General features: G+C 44.0%; 1 protein-coding gene across 5 annotated transcripts in view; it reads left to right on the top strand.

Moving 5' to 3' along the window:
- The window catches only part of LOC311106139 (BAR/IMD domain-containing adapter protein 2-like), a 115,948-nt gene extending 92,955 nt beyond the window's left edge, over positions 1 to 22,993 (top strand). Inside the window, exons 8-17 of one of the 5 annotated variants that reach the window (XR_014610299.1) lie at positions 1,641 to 1,910; positions 4,775 to 4,942; positions 6,952 to 7,021; positions 7,358 to 7,559; positions 7,970 to 8,038; positions 8,168 to 8,321; positions 9,109 to 9,149; positions 18,163 to 18,205; positions 18,688 to 18,736; positions 18,836 to 18,913. Coding sequence is in view for 4 of the 5 variants with exons in the window: in XM_084148462.1 (XP_084004588.1) it covers positions 1,641 to 1,910; positions 4,775 to 4,942; positions 6,952 to 7,021; positions 7,358 to 7,559; positions 7,970 to 8,038; positions 8,168 to 8,321; positions 9,109 to 9,149; positions 18,836 to 18,905 (1,044 nt within the window). In the remaining variant the exon portion in view is untranslated. The other 4 variants (XM_084148464.1, XM_084148462.1, XM_084148465.1 and 1 more) reach the window with 4 other exon arrangements.
- The last annotated feature ends 431 nt before the right edge of the window (positions 22,994 to 23,424 follow it).

Genomic DNA, 23,424 nt, shown 5'->3' with positions numbered 1-23,424 from the left:
CCACACATTACCTGTATTAACTGCACCTGTTTGAACTCGTTACCTGTATAAAAGACACCTGTCCACACACTCAATCAAACAGACTCCAACCTCTCCACAATGGCCAAGACCAGAGAGCTGTGTAAGGACATCAGGGATAACATTGTAGACCGGGCCAAGGCTGGGATGGGCTACAGGACAATAGGCAAGCAGCTTGGTGAGAAGGCAACAACTGTTGGCGCAATTATTAGAAAATGGAAGAAGTTCAAGATGACGGTCAATCATCCTCGGTCTGGGGCTCCATGCAAGATCTCACCTCGTGGGGCATCAATGATCATGAGGATGGTGAGGGATCAGCCCAGAACTACATGGCAGGACCTGGTCAATGACCTGAAAAGAGCTGGGACCACAGTCTCAAAGAAAACCATTAGTAACACACTACGCCGTCATGGATTAAAATCCTGCAGCGCACGCAAGGTCCCCCTGCTCAAGCCAGCGCATGTCCAGGCCCGTCTGTTTGCCAATGACCATCTGGATGATCCAGAGGAGGAATGGGAGAAGGTCATGTGGTCTGATGAGACAAAAATAGAGCTTTTTGGTCTAAACTCCACTCGCCGTGTTTGGAGGAAGAAGAAGGATGAGTACAACCCCAAGAACACCATCCCAACCGTGAAGCATGGAGGTGGAAACATCATTCTTTGGGGATGCTTTTCTGCAAAGGGGACAGGACGACTGCACCATATTGAGGGGAGGATGGATGGAGCCATGTATCGCGAGATCTTGGCCAACAACCTCCTTCCCTCAGTAAGAGCATTGAAGATGGGTCGTGGCTGGGTCTTCCAGCATGACAACGACCCGAAACACACAGCCAGGGCAACTAAGGAGTGGCTCCGTAAGAAGCATCTCAAGGTCCTGGAGTGGCCTAGCCAGTCTCCAAACCTGAACCCAATAGAACATCTTTGGAGGGAGCTGAAAGTCCGTATTGCCCAGCGACAGCCCCGAAACCTGAAGGATCTGGAGAAGGTCTGTGGGCCAAAATCCCTGCTGCAGTGTGTGCAAACCTGGTCAAGACCTACAGGAAACGTATGATCTCTGTAATTGCAAAGAAAGGTTTCTGTACCAAATATTAAGTTCTGCTTTTCTGATGTATCAAATACTTATGTCATGCAATAAAATGCAAATTGATTACTTAAAAATCATACAATGTGATTTTCTGGATTTTTGTTTTAGATTCCGTCTCTCACAGTTGAAGTGTACCTATGATAAAAATTACAGACCTCTACATGCTTTGTAAGTAGGAAAACCTGCAAAATCGGCAATGTATCAAATACTTGTTCTCCCCACTGTAAGAGCTTGGTGTTGCAGATGTTGTAATGAAGACGACAAGGATCTAAAGAAGAAGATCTCTAAATCTTAGTCATGTGTTACAGCTTCCATCTAAAGAAGTAGATCTCTAAATCTTAGTCATGTGTTACAGCTTCCATCTAAAGAAGTAGATCTCTAAATCTTAGTCATGTGTTATAGCTTCCATGTATTACACGAATCAATGACTGTTGTCTATAGCCTGATCTGGTGTGTCTTCTAGTACATCACCTCCACAGTGACGATGTAGAACTTCTTTATTCTTTATTTGACTGATTGACTGATCTCTATCTGTCCAGGGTAAAGACCTGCTGACCCAGAAGATCCCAGTGTGGCAGCAGGCATGTTCAGACCCCAACAAGCTGCCAGAGCGGGCCATGCTCCTAGCCCAGCAGATGGGCTCTGGGTCTGGCACTGCTTCCCTGATCATGGGAGGCTCCAGCCCCATGCACACCTCCAAGTCTAACCTGTCCAACCTGGTCATCTCTGACCCCATCCCCGGGGCTCAGCCGCTCCCCGTCCCCCCAGAACTGGCCGTCTTCATGGGTGGTGGGCTGGGGCACCAGGCGGTGAGTGGTGGGGTGGGTCTGGGTGAGCGGGCTGGTAATGTTGCTGTATGGGGAAGGTTTCTCTTACTCTGTAGGTGTTGGGAATATTAATATTCAGCTGTGAATTGTATTTGTATTTATTAAGGATCCCCATTAGTTCCTGCCAAGGCAGCAGCTACTCTTCCTGGGGTTTATTATGGATCCCCATTAGTTCCTGCCAAGGCAGCAGCTACTCTTCCTGGGGTCCAGCAACATTAAGGCAGTTATATACAAAATAAGAGGTTTAAAGGAATCGGATAGATAAAGGAATCGGATAGATAAAGGAATCGGATAGATAAAGGAATCGAATAGATAAAGGAATCCGATAGATAAAGGAATCGGATAGATAAAGGAATCAGAACGGTAAAGGAATCAGAGCGGTAAAGGAATCAGATATATAAAGTACATGGAAGCATACAATATCTTTGAAGAACAGACTAACATAACAAAAAATGTACATATCCTGAAGAAAATGTGGTGTGCATGCTAGCTTGTGAAGGATCGATTGATTGATAGGATAGCCTGAACATGTGAAAGTTTGTTTGGTGCCTATAGCTTGAATGGTTCAAATGTACTGTTGGTGGGTTATTTTATACAAATGTATGCAAATTCATATAGTTAGTTGATCAAAGTTAAGAATTTGAATTTAGGATAGCCTGAACATGTGAAAGTTGGTTTGGTGTCTCTTGCTTGATCAGTATAAGAGTTACTGTTGGTGAGTGATTTTGTGCACATTTATGCTAATTCATATAGTTATAGTTGATAACGATTTTGAAGTTAGGATAGCCTGAATGTTTTAAAGTTGGTCTTATAGCTTAATTGGCCAAGGAGCAGGACCATTGTAAATACCTACCACTGTTTTACAGTGGTTCTCATTCAAACCCATGTAAATGTATGCCCATTTTAAATGCGTATAGTTTAAAAAGTATAAACAGTATAAAAAATGTGAATGCAAGCAATCTAAATTGGGTCAGTCTGAACATCTAAACGTTAGTTTGGCATTGATAGCTTAAACGGTTTAAGAGCAAAGGTGAATCCAAATACTTCCCATTCAAGCCAATGGAGCTTTTATTGACATTTTAAAATGGTTATAGTTCATAAAGTATAAATGTTATCAAAAATCTGAATACAGTTCATCTAAGTTGGGTCAGTCTGAACATCTCAACCTTGGTTTGGAGTTAAACTGTGAAAGAGGGGATAAATATAAATGTTTTACCATTCAAGTCTATGGCCTGTTTTTCCCCATTGAAATGCATTGGGAGCTCATTTAGATATTGTTATTTTACATTTTTAGTCATTTAGCAGACGCTCTTATCCAGAGCGACCTACAGTTAGTGAGTGCATAAATGTTTTCAAAAAAAAATTTCATACTGGCCCCCCGTGGGAATCGAACACACAACCCTGGCGTTGCAAACGCCATGCTCTATCAACTGAGCTACATCCCTGCCGGCCATTCCCTCCCCTACCCTGGACGACGCTGGGCCAATTGTGCGCCGCCCCATGGGTCTCCCGGTCTACGACAGAGCCTGGATTCGAAGCAGGATCTCTAGTGGCACAGCTAGCACTGCGATGCAGTGCCTTAGACCACTGCGCCACTCGGGAGGCTATAGTTCTAGGTTATAGTTCAAAAAGTATAAATGCTATCCAAAATATTTTTTTTCAAGCAACCCAAGTTGGGGCAGTCTGGACATTTGGAAGTTGGTTTCGTTTTAATAGCTTCAATCGTTTAAGCGCTGATAGTAATATGAGTATGTAAGAAATCTAGAGTTGTGCATTGCTTTGCATGCACACCTAATTACAATTCATTAATTTATACTCTTAATTTGAGCTCGGATTACAGGCGAGTGTGTCTGCGAATAAATTGTCTCTGCTTCCTGACGTAGAGAGAGGAAACGGTAGACTAAATCAGCCCTGTAACCAGAGACCTCTGGCCCTGGGTGGGGAAACAAAACTACACATTTACATATTACACTTTTAATGATGCACCTTATTAATTTGGTAGTAAACTTGTTCTGTAAGATGAGAAGTGGAGGCTTACATATGACCTATGAACCTATGTCTATCTGAATATTAATTCTCTAACTGGATCCTTGCCATAGCTTGTAATCCATCATTTTACTTTGTGAATACTCCTGTATAATTTATTGCCCTACGTAGACCTTCTAGGCCAGGGATGGGGAACTGGCAGCCCACCCTTTTGTAGGCCCCTGTATCAATCAATTGGGAAATTAGTCAAGCCAGCTATCTAAACTTGTAGTAATCGTGATCGAATTACCGACCGGGGAGCCCCCATTGATTTTGTTAGTTACTCTCTCTCAGATATCATTATTAAAAACTGCAAACATTTCTCTCTGCCCCATGGCAATATGAGTAGAATTGCATGAAGTTGGTAAAATAATTGCTAAATCTTCTCTATGCTCCATGGCAAAAGGTGTAGAATTGCAGGAAATTAACTCTAAAACCTTTTCTCTCCGCAGTCAAGAGTGGGGGCCGCTAAAACGTTTTGCTCGCAAGGTCGCTGCATGTGTGGGTATGGATGTGGGTACGCAGACCCACAAGCCACTGCGGCCCCTCATGATGAGTTCAGATTTGATGTGTCCCGACGCCCATCCCTGTTGTAGGCCAAACATTGAATGCAAGACCGTATATGGATATATCCTGTAGCTTCTCACACACAACCTACACACACTATAGATACCAGCCCGTCAATTTACAGTCTACTAATTATTTTTTATTATGTTCCGGCCTCCCGACCGTACACTCAAGAACAAATCGGCCCAAGGCTGAATCTAGTTGATGATCCCTGCTGTAGTGCATGTTTCTGAATGTATATTACGTGTTTCCAGAGGCTGATGGGTTCAGATGGGATGTCCATGGTGAACGGTACGACAGGACTCCACGGAGGGGAAGAGTACTGGACAGAGGGGGGTGTGTCAGTCTCCCAGCTCCAAGGAAGACCCTCCTCCCCCCAGGCCCCTTCCCTACCCCAGGGACAGGCCCCCACCCAGAGACAGGTCAGCTCAGAACACAGAATTACATACAGTGCATTCGGAAAGTATTCAGACCCCTTGACTTTTTCCACATTTTGTTACATTATAGCCTTATTCTAAAATTGATTAAATTGTTTTTTTCCCCTTCATCAATCTACACACAATACCCTACAATGACAAAGAAAAAACTGGTTTTTAGACATTTTAGCAAATTTATTGAAAATTAAAAATGGAAATATCACATTGACGTTAGTATTCAGACTCTTTACTCAGTACTTTGTTGAAGCACCTTTGGCAGCGATTACCGCCACAAGTCTTCTTGGGTATGACGCTACAAGCTTGGCACACCTGTATTTTGGGGAGTTTCTCCCATTCTTCTCTGCAGATCCTCTCAAGCTCTGTCAGGTTGGATGGGGAGCGTCGCTGCACAGCTATCTTCAGGTCTCTCTAGGGATGTTCGCTGGCTGGGCTACTCAAGGACATTCAGAGACTTGTCCCGAAGCCACTCCTGCGTTGTCTTGGCTGTTTGCTTAGGGTCGTTGTCCTGTTGGAAAGTGAACCTTCGCCCCAGTCTGAGGTCCTGAGCGCTCTGGAGCAGGTTTTAATCTCGATCCTGACTAGTCTCCCAGTCCCTGCCACTGAAAAACATCCCCACAGCATGATGCTGCCACCACCATGCTTCACCGTAGGGATGGTGCCAGGTTTCCTCCAGACGTGACGCTTGGCATTCAGGCCAAAGAGTTCAATCTTGGTTTCATCAGACCAAAGAATCTTGTTTCTCATGATCTGAGAGTCTTTAGGTGCCTTTTGGCAAACTCCAAGCGGGCTGTCATGTGCCTTTTACTGAGGAGTGGCTTCTGTCTGGCCACTCTACCATAAAGGCCTTATTGGTGGAGTGCTGCAGAGATGGTTGTCCTTCTTGAAGGTTCTCCCATCTCCACAGAGGAACTCTGGAGCTCTATCAGAGTGACCATCGGATTCTTGGTCACCTCCATGACCAAGGCCCTTCTCCCCCGATTGCTGTTTGGCCGGGCGGCCAGCTCTAGAGTCTTGGTGGTTCCAAACTTCTTCCATTTAAGAATGATGGAGGCCACTGTGTTCTTGGGGACCTTCAATGCTGCAGAAATGTTTTGGTACCCTTCCCCAGATCTGTGCATCGACACAATCCTGTCTCAGAGCTCTACGGACAATTCCTTCGACCTCATGGCTTGGTTTTTGCTCTAGCAACTGTGGGACCTTATATAGACAAGTGTGTGCCAAATCATGTCCAATCAATTGAATTTACCACAGGTGGACTCCAATCAAGTTGTAGAAATATCTCAAGGATGATCAATGGAAACAGGATGCACCTGAGCTACAGTCTCATAGCAAAGGGCTTGAATATTTAAGTAAATAAGGTATTTCAGTTTTTTATTTTTTAATAAATTTGCACAAAGAAATAACCTCTTTTCGCTTGTCATTATGGGGTATTGTGTGTAGATTGAGGATTTTTATTTATTTAATATATTTTAGAATAAGGCTGTAACGTAACAAAATGTGGGAAAAAGGGAAGGGATCTGAACACTTTCCGAATGCACTTTAGATAGTATATACTGGTAGTATATTGTACAGTTGCTAGGTGATGACACTTTACAATTGGGGTCGTCCAGGGATCCATCTTAGTGTCTGCTAATGCTAAAATGTAATGTAAATGCGTGTCTGTTAATATTCAAGTGGATACAGATGATTCTGTAACTGTTATTTCTACACTGGGTCAAAACAAGCAATGTGATTGGTTGAGAGGCGTTCTGTGTGATTGGTGGTCGCTTAGGTCACCCATTCTAACGTTCAATCGAACAGTAACTCAATGCCTCGATGCCTGTCTGCCTGCTTTATATAGTAAGCCACGGCTAACCATTTTCGTGAATGGGGTGGTGTACCTAATAAACTGGCTACTGAGCGTATATATACTGTATGTAGATCATATAAAGGTCATGTAGATAATATACAGATAATGTAGATAATATACAGGTAATGCATGCATCTCTATGCAGGTCAGTGAGCACTACTCCAATACCCTGCCCGTCCGCAGGCCCCAGCCTGCCAAGAACAAGACCTCTGTTGGTAAGAGAACCTAAGCTAACTCTGCTAGTCTGGCAGATAACTGTATACTGTTACGTTACTGTCTGGTAAGAGAACCTAAGCTAACTCTGCTAGTCTGGCAGATAACTGTATACTGTTACGTTACTGTCTGGTAATAGAACCGTATACTGCCAGCGTCACGTACACAGGTTAGTCTCCCCAAAGCAGATAGCAATAACAATGACGTTGTGAATCAGCTAGTCTTAGTAACCAAGTTAGCAACTAACATAGCAACTTCCTTAGTAACAACTCTTACAGGAGCCACGTAGTGCTGTGTAGAGTGACACTGATGCCCTTCCTCCTCCACCGCGGCTCCAGGTGAGACCCGTACCCTGCCCAGGTCTAGCTCCATGGCTGCGGGGCTGGAGAAGAACGGTCGCGCCCGTGTCCAGGCCATCTTCTCCCACGCGGCCGGAGACAACAGCACCCTGCTCAGCTTCTCTGAGGGAGATGTCATTACCCTGCTTGTCCCGGAGGCCCGCGACGGATGGCACTATGGGGAGAACGACAAGAACAAGATGTAAGTGTCTCTAGTCTGGCACAGAGACATGGAATGAAAGCTTGTGTGTCCAGTACTGCATATCAGCGGAGGCTGCTGAGGGGAGGACGGCTCATAATAATGGCTGGAACGGAGTGAACGGAATGGCATCAAACACATGGAAACCATGTGTTTGATGTATTTGATACCATTCCACCCATTCCGCTCCAGCCATTACCACAAGCCCATCCTCCCCAATTAAGGTGCCACCAACCTCCTGTGCTGCATATTAACATGTAGACTGACATTCAGAACTGAGCAAGTCTTTGATTGACATCAATGCGTGATTTCCACAGAAGTCAGAGTTAACCGCAGATCTCAAGATAGGAATCAGCTCTAATGTAGTTTACAGCAGGCATCATCTTACCTCATCTTCCCTGTTTCCCCCTCAGGCGCGGCTGGTTCCCCTTCTCTTACACACGTGTGCTGCCAGAGAGTGAGAAGGAGAAGCTCCAGGTGAAGTAAGTAGCCAATGTCCTAGCCAGTACTATACCGTTCAGGCTCGAACAATAACGTGATACATGTCTAAAGTGTCCAGTGCCATCTCTTCACCTCTGGACACAGAGTTTAATGATTGCTGTCCCCTGCAGTCTGCACCATGGGAAGAGCAGCAGCACCGGAAACCTGCTGGAGAGCGACATGTCTCTGCCCATGCCTGACTACAGCCTGACTGCCCGCCTGCTGGCACAGAGCCTGGCACAGAGCAGACCCAGGCCTTACAGCATGGCAGGCTTTGCCACACAGGTCAGTGTTAGCTAACGCACACACACAGTCGGACAAATGCTGACACACAGTCGGACAGATGCAGACAGACAGACGGACGGACAGACACTGACACACACCTACACACACACCAGGCCACGGCCCTACACCATCGCAGGCTTCTCTACACAACTGAAACAGACAGCCATATACTTCTAAAGACACACGACACGACAAACAGAATCTCCAACTCAGAACACGCCCTCTTCACAGTAATCCACTATGGTTGATTCAGTCTGGAGAGTAGAGGTGTCTGGTCTGATCAGTTGTCTGGAGGACTCCAGTCAGTTTGGTGTATTGTTCTGTCAACACAATGTAAAGTGAGGAGTAGTACTGCAGGAGAAGACAGGGATATAGAGTACGGACACTGCTCTGGCGCCACCTGCTGGAGGCTCTTTCAATAACTGGTTTTATACATGAGAGTTTCTGAAAGTACGTCAATAAAATAGACACAGTGTGAATGATCATGCATGACCATACAGTTATACATAGTCATTGATATATCATTAGGCTATGCTAATGTTATCTTTGTATGGTATTAACTATTCATGGCAGGAATGAACTGTGTGTTAAGGAGTGTTCTAATGTAGGAATGAACTGTGTGTTAAGGAGTGTTCTAATGTAGGAATGAACTGTGTGTTAAGGAGGGTTCTAATGTAGGAATGAACTGTGTGTTAAGGAGGGTTCTAATGTAGGAATGAACTGTGTGTTAAGGAGTGTTCTAATGTAGGAATGAACTGTGTCATGATAATGTTCTTTTCCATTTCAGCCTGCCCTTGAGGACTATGACAGTCGCTTTGCTGCTGCAAGGTAAGACCCTTATTATCAACCGCCCTGAACTACTGACCTGGTAGTTACATTGGGTGGTATGAATGACTGATCATGATGTAGTATGAATGTGAACTACTGTACTGACCTGGTAGTTACATTGGGTGGTATGAATGACTGATCACCATGAAGTATGAATGTGAACTACTGTACTGACCTGGTAGTTACATTGGGTGGTATGAATGACTGATCATGATGTAGTATGAATGTGTGACAAGATACACAGGACTGACTAGACTGGGATATGAGAGTAAAAATAAACTACAATGAACAAAAATATAAACGCAACATGCAACAATTTCAAAGATTTTACTGAGTTACAGTTCATATAAGGAAATCAGTCAATTGAAATAAATAAATTAGGCCCTAGTCTATGGATTTCACATGACTGGGAATACAGATATGCATCTGTTGGTAACAGATACCTTAATTAAAAAGTAGGACCGTGGATCAGAAAACCAGTCAGTATCTGTAGTGACCACCATTTGCCTCATGCAGCGTGACACATCTCCTTCGCATAGAGTTGATCAGGCTGTTGATTGTGACCTGTGGAATGTTGTCCCACTCCTCATCAATGGCTGTGCAAAGTTGCTGGATATTGGGGGGAACTAGAACATGCTGTCGTTCACGTCGATCCAGAGCATCCCAAACATGCTCAATTAGTGACATGTCTGGTGAGTATGCAGGCCATGGAAGAACTTTGACTTTTTCAGCTTCCAGGAATTGTGTACAGATCCTTGCGACATGGGGCCGTGCATTATCATGCTGAAACATGAGGTGATGGCGGCGGATGAATGGCACGACAATGGGCCTCAGGATCTCTGCATGGTATCTCTGTGCATTCAAATTGCCATCGATAAAATGCAATTGTGTTCGTTGTCCGTAGCTTATGCCTGTCCATAACATAACCCCACCGTCACCATGGGGCACTCTGTTCACAACATTGTCATCAGCAAACCGCTCGCCCACACAACGCCCACATGACGCTCTGCCATCTGCCTGTTACAGTTAAAACCGGGATTAATCCGCGAAGAGACGGTTTTGACAATTTTTGCAGAAATTCTTCGGTTGTGCAAACCCACAGTTTCATCAGTTCTCCAGGTGGCTGGTCCCAGACGATCCCGCAGGTGAAGAAGCTGGATGTGGAGGGCTTGCGTGGTTACACGTGATCTGCGGTTGTGAGGCCGGTTGGACGTACTGCCAAATTCTCCAAAACGACGTTGGAGGCAGCTTATGGTAGAGCAATGAACATTACAGTCTCTGGCAACAGCTCTGGTGGACATTCCTGCAGTCAGCATGCCAATTGCACACTCCCTCAAAACTTGGGACATCTGTGGCATTGTGTTGTGTGACAAAACGACACATTTTAAAGTGGCCTTTTATTGTCCCCAGCACAAGGTGCAGCTGTGTAATGATCATGCCGTTTAATCAGCTTCTTGATATGCCACACATGTCAGGTGGATGTATCATCTTGGGAAAGGAGCAATGCTCACTAACAGGGAGGTAAAGAAATGTGTGCACAGAATTTGAGATAAATAATATTTTTTGAGCATATGGAAAATTTCTGGGATCTTTTATTTCAGCTCATGAAACATGGGACCAACACTTTACATGCTGTGTTTATATTTTTGTTCAGTATAGATCAGTAAAGACCAATATTGTTTTGAAGAGGAAGTTTAACACTGCAGCTCTTCAGGCTTTGGATAGAAGTGTCTGCTAACCTCCCGAGTGGCGCAGTGGTTTAAGGCACTGCATCGCATCGCAGTGCTAGCTGTGCCACTAGAGATCCTTGTTCGAATCCAGGCTCTGTCGTAGCCGGCCGCGACCGGGAGACCCATGGGGTGGTGCACAATTGGTCCAGGGTAGGGGAGGGAATGGCCGGCAGGGATGTAGCTCAGTTGGTTTGCAACGCCAGGGTTGTGGGTTCGATTGGTATGCACTCACTAACTGTAAGTCGCTCTGGATAAGAGTGTCTGCTAAATGACTAAAATGTAAAAATATAGGACCTGAGGAAGCTTTAATTTCTCCTCTTTTCGGCTCTTGCTTGCTTTTGCCTCAAACTCTTCTGACTCCATAGCTGCTTTGCTGACTTGTGTTATTTAATGAAAACAGCATTTCATAGAACTAGTGTCTAGAATGTTTATTTTTAAACTGTTTCTGAGTCAGTGTTTGTGTCCCAAACGGCACCCTATTCCCTACATAGTGCACTACCCAATGGGCCCTTTTCAGAAGTAGTGCAGTTTATTTGGAATAGGGTGCCGTTTGGGACGGAGTCAGTTTCTGTAATCCAATCAGAAATCAGATGCACTGCTGTGGGAGGAAGGGATTGTTTTATTTCTGTCTCTGTCTGATGATGGGATAGGTGTGTGTGTGTGCTCGTGTTTACTTGTACGCATGTGTGTTGTGACAGATATCGAATTACATCATTCTGACCTCATGTTGACATCACTGCTTGGTGAGGCTGGAGCTCTGATGAGCTCTGGTCTTGCGCTCCAAGTCCTTCTACATAGAGTTTGATAGAGAGCTCTTTTTTGCATCTTTGCCAAAATGGCTTCTGTGGCAGCATGGGTAGCGCCATTGAGGGATTTCTCAATTTTAAAGGAAAAATCCACCCAAAAACGATATTTTGGTATTTGTTTCATTAGGCCATTGTTGACATAGTCCCAAAAATGTTTTGCTTGTTAGCAATCAAGTTGTCAAGATATGTAACTTTCAAAATAAAGAAATCATCCCTGTATGATGCATTTTTCATCATATGATGCTACGTTGTACGGGGATGATTTCTGTATTTTGAAAGTTACATATCTTGAAAACTTGAGTGCTGACAAACAAAACATTTTTGGGACTATGTCAACAATGGACTAATGAAACAAAAAGTAAAATATAGTTTTTAGGTGGAGTTTTCCTTTAAATGAAAAAAGGCAATTTCTTCTACTTCTTCTATTGACAGTTGGTTAACAAACTGAAAGGATCAACACTGCCACCTGTAGTCTGTTGTCTGAACAGGTATAAAGTCATGGTTGGCTATTTACTACCACCTCCAGTTATGGAATGTTTGTTCCATAGTATCATTCATTGGCTGATCCCTCCTGATGACCTGGATGGAATTATGTGATCCTTCTTTAACACATAGGAAGTCCCACCCAGTTGACTACTTAAAAATGGTGAAAGTCCTCAATGGCGCTGTGCATGCTAAAACAGGCTTTGTTGCACTTGAGCTGTCTATCCAAGTCTATGGTCGTTTCACATACTCCTTCTGTTCCTGAATATCTGATTCTGGGTCAGATCTTGTATTTATAGACCGAATGGCCCAGGGTGTCTCCACCCTAGAGGCTCTGTACTCATCTTACACCAGACCCCCACTGCCAACCACATGACTTGGATGACCTCATCACAAATGGCCTCTAGGTTACTTGGGTTGAATTTGCATATTGTTCAAACAGACAAGTGATTATGTGAAACATTCAAATATCAATACATTTGATTCCTTTACCCTTCAAAGTTATTTTTCTGCTATCATCATTAATATTCCGATAGTGATATAGAGGCCTGGGTCGTGTTCATTAGGTTACCAAACATAAGGAAACTGACTGAAACAAGGAGGTACTAACCTGGACTTGCAAATATCCGTTGCAAAGCGTTTTGTGTGTCCTAATGAACATGACCCTGATGAGGTAAGTCCCATCTTGGTAACTATGGCAGCCAGGTGTGTTTTGGTGTGGCAGATGTAGGTGGGAGGGAGGTACTTGCTACTCATGGTGAATGTTTGAGATGGACAACACTGCAATCTGACTGTGCAGAATCACTGATCTCCAACTAACTACTGCTCACTACTCATCATGTGATCAAGATGAGTGATTCTGTGCCTTGCCTTGTTCAAACTGATTCCCTCAAAACACGCTGATGGTACAGCACCCCTCTCCTCCCAAAGCCACCCCTGCCTGCCTGCCCTCCTTGCCTTGTGGCTATCTTGTCCCGCCATCTTCTCTCGGAGTGTGTCTATTCTCTTCCCACCTGGCAAGCTTCCTTTCTCTTTGTTCCTTGTTCCACAGTTCTGATCCCGATGGCAAATTGATTTCGACAGTGTGAGAACAGACAGAGACAGCTCCCTACCGGATAGCACAGGGGTCTCCCGTCTCGTCTCCCTCTCTCTTCCCAGCCCCCCCCCCCCCCCTCATTTCTCCCCCTTAGTCTCCCTAGTGTCTCTCCCCCTCAGTCTCCCTGTATCCCTCTCCTCCCCCCTGCTTCCACGCACTCCTTCTCCAAGTGGAAGAGCCCCGAGTCTCATCCCTCCTTTCTGTCCTCTCTTCCTCTCCTCGATCCCTCCTTCACTCCTTCCTTCCTCGGGTCGGTGGCGGTGACAGTGGCGGTTGGTGGGTGGAGGATGAGGAGGGCGCTGAGAGGGAGAGCGGGGAGGAGCCCGTCCACCAATCGGCTTGCAGCGTTTCCCACTCTGAACTTTTGAACTTCTCTATCTAATCAATGTCTGTGCGAGAGACAAAATGGACACTACTAACTCTCAATCTCAAACAAGAGACTGCCTTTGCCACTGCTTGTCTTTGACTTTCATGCATGTACATGGTTGTGTCATTTTGTTAAATCTGAAAAGACATGTTCATGTACGGTACAAGTGCCAAAAAAATATCAACATTGTATTGTATACAGTCATTGTACTCACTCAGCCGCTGAACTGGACTGAACTGAACTGCCTTTTCTAAAGCACATGTGGAACGACTAAACATGATGATGGAGACTTTGGATGTGTCTCAAATGGCACCCTATACCCTATGTACTTTTGACCAGGGCCCATAGGGCCTGCTCTATAGGGAATAGGGTGCCATTTGGGATGTAGCCTTGGTTTGCAGTGAGGCTTTGTTATACGCTAGGTGGTGCTGCACTCATTGCCTGGTGTGAACGGTCAATGCTGAAGTCGATTTTAGATTTATGTCAAGGGCATCATATGCCTTACTTCTGAAATGTTCCTTTTCTCTGTGGTAGTTTAATGTGCAACTGAGGTTGTGGAATATACATATCTTAGTTGAACTTGGACACCCCTTCAAATTGTCACAAGAATCTCTTTTGTTTTATCAACTTTTGTCTGGGTGATTATTACCATCCATGACATATACACTGCTCAAAAAAATAAAGGGAACACTAAAATAACACATCCTAGATCTGAATGAATGAAATAATCTTATTAAATACTTTTTTCTTTACATAGTTGAATGTGCTGACAACAAAATCACACAAAAATTATCAATGGAAATCAAATGTATCAACCCATGGAGGTCTGGATTTGGAGTTACCCTCAAAATTAAAGTGGAAAACCACACTACAGGCTGATCCAACTTTGATGTAATGTCCTTAAAACAAGTCAAAATGAGGCTCAGTAGTGTGTGTGGCCTCCACGTGCCTGTATGACCTCCCTACAACGCCTGGGCATGCTCCTGATGAGGTGGCGGATGGTCTCCTGAGGGATCTCCTCCCAGACCTGGACTAAAGCATCCGCCAACTCCTGGACAGTCTGTGGTGCAACGTGGCGTTGGTGGATGGAGCGAGACATGATGTCCCAGATGTGCTCAATTGGATTCAGGTCTGGGGAACGGGCGGGCCAGTCCATAGCATCAATGCCTTCCTCTTGCAGGAACTGCTGACACACTCCAGCCACATGAAATCTAGCGTTGTCTTGCATTAGGAGGAACCCAGGGCCAACCGCACCAGCATATGGTCTCACAAGGGGTCTGAGGATCTCATCTCGGTACCTAATGGCAGTCAGGCTACCTCTGGCGAGCACATGGAGGGCTGTGCGGCCCCCCAAAGAAATGCCACCCCACACCATGACTGACCCACCGCTCATGCTGGAGGATGTTGCAGGCAGCAGAACGTTCTCCACGGCGTCTCCAGACTCTGTCACGTCTGTCACGTGCTCAGTGTGAACCTGCTTTCATCTGTGAAGAGCACAGGGCGCCAGTGGCGAATTTGCCAATCTTGGTGTTCTCTGGCAAATGCCAAACGTCCTGCACGGTGTTGGGCTGTAAGCACAACCCCCACCTGTGGACGTCGGGCCCTCATACCACCCTCATGGAGTCTGTTTCTGACCGTTTGAGCAGACACATGCACATTTGTGGCCTGCTGGAGGTCATTTTGCAGGGCTCTGGCAGTGCTCCTCCTGCTCCTCCTTGCACAAAGGCGGAGGTAGCAGTCCTGCTGCTGGGTTGTTGCCCTCCTACGGCCTCCTCCACGTCTCCTGATGTACTGGCCTGTCTCCGGGTAGCGCCTCCATGCTCTGACAGACACAGCAAACCTTCTTGCCACAGCTCGCATTGATGTGCCATCCTGGATGAGCTGCACTACCTGAGCCACTTGTGTGGGTTGTAGACTCCGTCTCATGCTACCACTAGAGTGAAAGCACCGCCAGCATTCAAAAGTGACCAAAACATCAGCCAGGAAGCATAGGAACGGAGAAGTGGTCTGTGGTCACCACCTGCAAAACCAGTCCTTTATTGGGGGTGTCTTGCTAATTGCCTATAATTTCCACCTGTTGTCTATTCCATTTGCACAACAGCATGTGCAATTTATTGTCAATCAGTGTTGCTTCCTAAGTGGACAGTTTGATTTCACAGAAGTGTGATTGACTTGGAGTTACATTGTGTTGTTTAAGTGTTCCCTTTATTTTTTTGAGCAGTGTATTTCATATTTTCCTCTTTTTTTTTATTCTTTAACTCAAGATGATTAATTTTGAAAAGAGGTAACAAAAAAACAGATCAATAGTGCAAAACATATCTGGTTTCAAACTCCGATCACACTACAAACCTCCAGTCCTTTCTAGGACCTCCTCCAAGCCATCCCAAAAGTGGTCAGTCTCAAATATTCATTTTTCTTGAAATACTCCTTGATGGACCTCAGATTGGACCTTTTCTGACCCCTAAATATGCTCTTTCAGCAGTTGGGGCAGTCATCATTGACCCCTCTACAACCTTTTGACCCTTCCATGACCTTTGTCTAATTTTCTCCATAACTGCTGTGATCTAGTTGAAAGAAAGTACAAATAATATGTTTAATAATATGATTATGATCGTATGTCCTCAGTGATTGTCCTTTTTGGTCTTAATTTCTTTGAAAAATGCGTTAAGTGTCATTGTAAAAAGATTTCCAGAAAAAGAAGACAAAATATTTATTTGAATAATATAATAAGTTATTATTATTATTATTATCTTTGAGCATGCTACGGAGCAATGATCAGAAATGTGATACTATTGAACTTTGACATTGAATGTATGGTGACTTTTTACAAAAAGTATTCTAAATAAAACATATATCCTATATATTAATAAACAGTTTGTTCAGACGAGAGATCTGTTCTGTCAAATTAATGACTTAAAAAATATTTGAAATTATTTAATTTGAACAATTTTTTGATTGACATCAGTGTTTTGGACCAGTACTGGGCAAACTTGTTCTTTTTTCAGACATCTTTTTTTTTGGTGAAACATCACTCGTCACATAATTTCCCACATCATTTGCAGTAGTCTGTTGTCATGGCGTCCACACCTCATCCCTACCTCTCCCTGTCCACCTCACCCTCTCCCTCTACACACTACCTCTGACATCACATAGTACTACCATAGCAACCGAGCTCTGATCACCACGTCATCATGATGTGATTTGAACCATTTGAGTATCAGTGTTGTGGTGTGAATGTGTGCTTGTGAATGGTACTATAGATGTTCCTCTCCTTTCCTTCCTGCCTCCTCTTCTTTCCTTCTTTAGACAGTATTTCTCTAGTTTTGCGTTTGAACTTTGAGTTGTATTAGGGTAATAGCCTGAAGCCATAGGTCACATCCCAAATGGCACCCATATTCCCTACACAGTGTACTACGTTTGACCAGGGCCCATATAGGTAATAGGGTGTAATTTGGGACGCTACCCTAGTTTCTGTGGATGTAACACACTCTGTATAGTACTGTTTGATCTGACCTAGTAGACCAGTGGTTCCCAACCGGTTTGATTTGACCTAGTAGACCAGTGGTTCCCAACCTGTTTGATTTGACCTAGTAGACCAGTGGTTCCCAACCTGTTTGATTTGACCTAGTAGACCAGTGGTTCTCAACCTGTTTGATTTGACCTAGTAGACCAGTGGTTCCCAACCTGTTTGATTTGACCTAGTAGACCAGTGGTTCTCAACCTGTTTGATTTGACCTAGTAGACCAGTGGTTCCCAACCTGTTTGATTTGACCTAGTAGACCAGTGGTTCCCAACCTGTTTGATTTGACCTAGTAGACCAGTGGTTCCCAACCTGTTTGATTTGACCTAGTAGAGCAGTGGTTCCCAACCGATTTCTGCTCTGCCCGGAGTTTCCCCGAACTACTCCCTCATGTGCATTTTACCAGTAACCCTGTGGTTAGGCCAAGTACCCCCAGGGGTCCTAGTACCCCTGGTTGGGAACCACTGTAGCAGAGAAGGTGCTGTCCAATGCAGCCACACACGTCCCCCTTTACAGCCCTGTGGTTAGGCTTTTTACACATGTCTGCAGAGAAACATCAGGCTGTTACTTGGCTAAGTCAAGGGCATGAAACGTGTACTGTCAGTCTTCCATCGTTCTTCACAGATCCAGACTAAGGGATGGCTTCCCAGACACAGATGAATCCTGTAGTCTCCCAAATAGCACCCTATTCCCTTTATAGTGCACTACTTTACAGGACTCTGGTCAAAAGTAGCACACTAGATAGGGAATAGGGTGCCATTTTGGACGCACTACAGGTTTAATTTGTGCCTGGGAAATTAACCCTATATCAGTTAACCTATGTTCATCTGACTTCAAACTAACTAGCTGTGTCAATGCCTTTAAGAACTGTGACCTCACCATGCATGACTTCAGTATGAGAGATGAGCCTTAAGCACCCTATTCCCTATGTAGTGCACAGCATAGGGAGTAGGGTGCTGTTTTGGATGCACACTAAGGCACTCAAACCCAAGGGTTTTCTTTACCTTCCAGTTTGGGTCCAGAAATGTCCCGGTTCTGAAAGAACAGGACGTCAGTAAGTCACCAGCCTCCATCGCCGCTCGCTCGCTTACTCAGCCAACCAACTAATCACACACTCTCTGGTTCTCTCGGCTGTCATTGGCTGTCTGGCTTCAGTAAGGTGCTGGGCATCACTGTTTTTTTCCCCCTTTTCCAACCTTCGACCTCTCTGATTTGCTTTCCTTCCTGAGGCAGGGTTTCTTCCAGCCAATCCAGGAGGCCCTGGGTTGCAAAAGAATGTGTGTTTTTCTATGGAGGTAAAAGTGTCAGAGAAGACTCCTAAGTCCTTCTAACCCTGCATGTATGTCTGTTCTGTTCTCTCAGAGTAAATGTTTAACTCTTAACTCCAATAATAAGCACTACAGCATTGTTTGTCCTCACCTGCATGCTGGCTCTAACATTTGCTTTATAAATAATAACTACAGACACACATTCAGAAACAAAAGTATTTAGGCAGTGGAAAACTACTACTGTTAATGCACTTTCTGGTTTCTCTAGGGGTCTCCTATAATCTACCAAACAGCAGACTGAAGATAAATACCTTTGGGTGGGTGTTGAGTTGGGATTAGGGGTTTGACCCAAGTGTCTTCCATGTGTGTTCTATCCAGACTAACCATCTCTCTTCCTTGCCCCCCTCTCTCCGCAGTGACCGAGCCCTGGAGATTTACTTCAGACAACCCATCAATGATGACAGATCTGCCCCCATATTCTACTAGCAGGGGCCCTGACAGCACCCCTGCAGGCCCCTGTGGGTCCCTGGCCCCTCAACCTCTCCTTAACACCTCTGTAAGCCCCTGGCCCCTCAACCTCTCCTTAACACCTCTGTAGGCCCCTATGGTTCCCTGGCCCCTCAACCTATCCTCACAACACCCCTGTAGGCCCCTGGGGGTCCCTGGCCTCTCACCTTCCCTATTACAACGCCCCTGTAGGTCCCTGGCCTCTCACTCTTCCCTTAAACACCCTGTAGGCTACTGGGGATCCCTGGCCCCTCCCCCTAACCAGCCTGTAGGTCCCTGGCCCCTCCCCCTAAACAGCCTGTAGGTCCCTGGCCCCTCCCCCTTAACACCCCTGTAGGTCCCTGGCCTATCTAGCTGTCGCAATACTGATAATGATAAACATTGATCTGCATTTCTATGTTCCTGTAACTTTAAATAATGTACAGCAAACTGTCTAGGAGGTTGAAGGTAAATACTGAGAGGGAGGACAACGTGTGGTGTGTATATAGGTTATATTACAGTAAATTGCTAAAGTTACACTGGATGTAGATGTACAGTATAACATAAGTACATTTGTAAATACTTTTTTCATTTAAAACTATTACTTGATACTCAAGACCAAGTCTGCCCAACCCTCTTCCTGAAGATCTACTGTCCTGTAGGTTTTCAGCCCAACCCTCCTCCTGAAGATCTACCGTCCTGTAGGTTTTCAGTCCAACCCTCTTCCTGAAGATCTACTGTCCTGTAGGTTTTCAGTCCAACAGTAACCGAACATACCTGATTCCGCCAGTTAAGGTGACCTGCTAATAAGTAGAATCAGGTCAGTGACTGAAAAACCTACAGGACGGTAGATCTGCAGGAAGAGGGTTGGACTGAAAAACCTACAGGACGGTAGATCCTCAGGAAGAGGGTTGGACTGAAAAACCTACAGGACGGTAGATCTTCAGGAAGAGGGTTGGACTGAAAACCTACAGGACGGTAGATCTGCAGGAAGAGGGTTGGACTGAAAAACCTACAGGATGGTAGATCTGCAGGAAGAGGGTTGGACTGAAAAACTTACAGGATGGTAGATCTGCAGGAAGAGGGTTGGACTGAAAAACCTACAGGATGGTAGATCTGCAGGAAGAGGGTTGGACTGAAAAACCTACAGGATGGTAGATCTGCAGGAAGAGGGTTGGACAGCCCTGCAGCAGGCCTACATGCTAGCTTAGAACTGCTGTCAACTAGGATGGGTGTTAGGGAGGTTCCACCACTACACTTACACTGCCTTGCAAAAGTGTTCATAACCCTTGGATTGTCACATTTTGTTGTTATAAAGTGGGATTAAAATACAATTTATTGTAATTTTTGTCAACAATCTACACAAAATACTCAAGTCAAAGTGGAATATTTTTTATTTATTTCATATGAATAGAAATTACATAACAAAAATATAGTCGTTGCATAAGTATTGAGCCCCCTAAGTCGATACATGTTAGAAACACCTTTGGCAGCGATTACAGCTGTGAGTCTTCTTGAGTAAGTCTTAAAGCCTTACATACCTGAATTGTGCAATATTAGCCCATTATTCTTTTAAAAGTTCTTCAAGCTCTGTCAAGAAGTCTTGCCATAGATTTTCAAGCAGATTTAAGTCAAAACTGTAACTTGGCCAACCAGTGTAGATCTGACCTTGTGTTGTAGGTTATTGTCCTGCTGAAAAGTGAATTCCTCTCTAGTGTCTGGTGTAAAGCAAACTAAAGCAGGCTTTCCTCTAGGATTTTGCCTGTGCTTAGCTCCATCCCATTTATTTTTTATCCTGCAAAACTCCCCAGTATTTGCTGATGTCAAGCATACCCATACCATGATGCAGCCACCACCATGCTTAAAAATAAGGAGGCAGATTTGCCCCAAACATAAGGCTTTACATTTAGGCCAAAAAGTGTATTCCATTGCAGTGTTTTTTTAAGTCTTACTTTAGTGCCTTGTTGCATACAAGATGCATGTTTTGGAATATTTGTATTCTGTATATTTGTATTATTCTTTTCAATCTGTCATTTTAAGTGATTATTGTGGAGTCACTACAATGTTTTTGGGCTATCCTCAGTTCTCTAATCACAGCTTTTTTTTAAATCGCCAATGGCCTCAAGGTAACATCCCTGAGCCATTTCATTCCTGTTCTGCAGCTCAGGTCAGAAAGACTATCTTTGTGTCTGGGTGGTTTAATACATCATCCACAGCATAATGATTAACTTAACCATGCTTAAAGAGATATTCAATGTCTGATTTGTTATTGTTACCCATCTACCAATCACTGCCCTTCTTTATAAGGCTTTTGAAAAGCTCCCTGGTCTTTGTAGTTGAATCTGTGCTTGAAATTCAATACTTGATTGATGGTGTATGTATGGGGGACCGAGGAAGGGTTAGTCATTCATAAATCATGTCAACACCTATTATTTCACACAGGGTGAGTCCATTATGTTATTTGTTAAGCCAAACTAATTTAGGCTTGCCTGAACAATAGGGCTTAATACTTATGCAGACTATATTTTACTTATCTATTTGTATCAATCTTCAAAAAAAATGTTAATTTTTCTTCCACTTTGACATTGGAGTATTTTGAGTCGATCGTTGACAAAATTACAATAATCAATGTCTAAGTTCTATAGACCAATCCATTTGTTTTAATTTGTACAAACCATGTTTTTCCATAATAGACCTCAGTATTCTTTGATACAACACTGTACATTTCACATGGAACATCCTATAGATAGACTACTAACTTAAAGTAGGAGCATAGTAAAGCATTGAAGGAAGGCTTAAAGAAACCAAGTCAAATACACATATTATAAACTCTTACTTTTTCAGTCCATACCGATCTTTGTAGTGAAATGAGGTACCTTACAGCAATGTGTCCTCAAGCTAAGGCAGGGGTCGTTTAGCAGCTCGTCGAAATGGATAGTGATGGACAATGAATGTGATCAAATGTAACTGCAAACATTTGCTAATGCTTCTGTACAGACCATAGACCATTATAAATAATATACCATATTGTCTATGAGTTGTGATACAGTATACCCAGTAACATGGGGACTGTGCCTTCAACTGTCTGTCTGGTTTCCTATGCAGCTTCAGGCTAAATCATCATCCTTCTACTGTCTGTGTGTAGTTTCCTATGCAGCTTCAAGCTAAATCATCATCCTAAAACACTGCTATAAGCAAAGGGAACATGGATCACTTTTTTCTGGATATTGTTTGTTATATTGTTCTCCAGAATGCCACTGGAATGTTATTTTCTTGATTTTTATTGTTTTCAAAATGTCTGATCAGTCTGCTAAGTAAATTAGACTGTAAACAAATGTTGTTGCTTGAATATGTTAAACTACTACTGTACTACTACATACTCTATACTGTACTACTACATACTCTATCGGTAGAATACAAATAGAGAAATGCTCTAAAAAAATTTCTTTTTAAAGTGATTATTATAACTTTATAATAAGATGGGTGAAATTGCCATGTTAGCTAGCTACAGCAGAAATCAGGATGTACATGTAACTAATAGCTGATATGATTTTACGTTCAGATTTAGTTTCCTGCCTAAGAATAACAAATAGAATGTTATTGTCATAGTGTGATCATGCCGCCTCAGTATTATACACTGTAGGCCTCTCTGAAATGGCACCCTATTCCCTTTAGGTCAGAGCCAATCTGGGCACTATGTAGGGAATAGGATGCCATTTTGGACATGTTGATTGTCTTTAATAGGGGTCAGAGAAAGGACAGTGGTCACGCTGGTTAGTGTGAATGTATGAGAGCGTGTGAGATAGCACGAGAGAAACTGATGTGAGTGTGAGAATCTGAGTCTCAATAGATAACTGGTTGGATCCAACTGATATGAGTGTGAATCTGAGTCTCAATAGATAACACAGGTTGGATCCAACTTTAGACGACTGTTTGAGAACAGGTAAGCCACTGGCTAGGCACACCAGAAAGGTTTCAAATATATTTTATACGGTTTTATAATATTTTCTCACTCTGTTCCTATATCTGTAATGTACAAAAATGTACACATTCATGAACTTGTATGAAATAAAACAATTGGACATAAATCTTTTGTCATGAAATGTTGTGTACCAACTGTGCTAGTCATGTCAGAAACAAAGAAGACCTGGGTGGTGTTGAGTAGAGCACATCATATGAAGACCTGGGTGGTGTTGAGTAGAGCACATCATATGAAGACCTGGGTGGTGTTGAGTAGAGTACATATGAAGACCTGGGTGGTGTTGAGTAGAGCACATCATATGAAGACCTGGGTGGTGTTGAGTAGAGCAGGCCGTATGAAGACCTGGGTTGTCACTTTTGTTTTGAGATGTCTTTGCAGTGGGTTTGAATGGGGCATCTAGCTCACACCCGGGAGGCAGCCCGGATCCGAAATGAATGCAAAAAACGCCTATACGGGCGCCGGGGCAAGATTAATCATTGTTGCAAATGATGGAAATAACCAATCACGATGAGGCATCGCCAGCTGTGAACTCTATAG

Source organism: Coregonus lavaretus, assembly GCF_964263955.1.
Source record: "Coregonus lavaretus genome assembly, chromosome: 2".
In the NCBI taxonomy this organism is placed as follows: domain Eukaryota; kingdom Metazoa; phylum Chordata; class Actinopteri; order Salmoniformes; family Salmonidae; genus Coregonus; species Coregonus lavaretus.
This window is presented reverse-complemented; position numbering and strand designations above follow the sequence as displayed.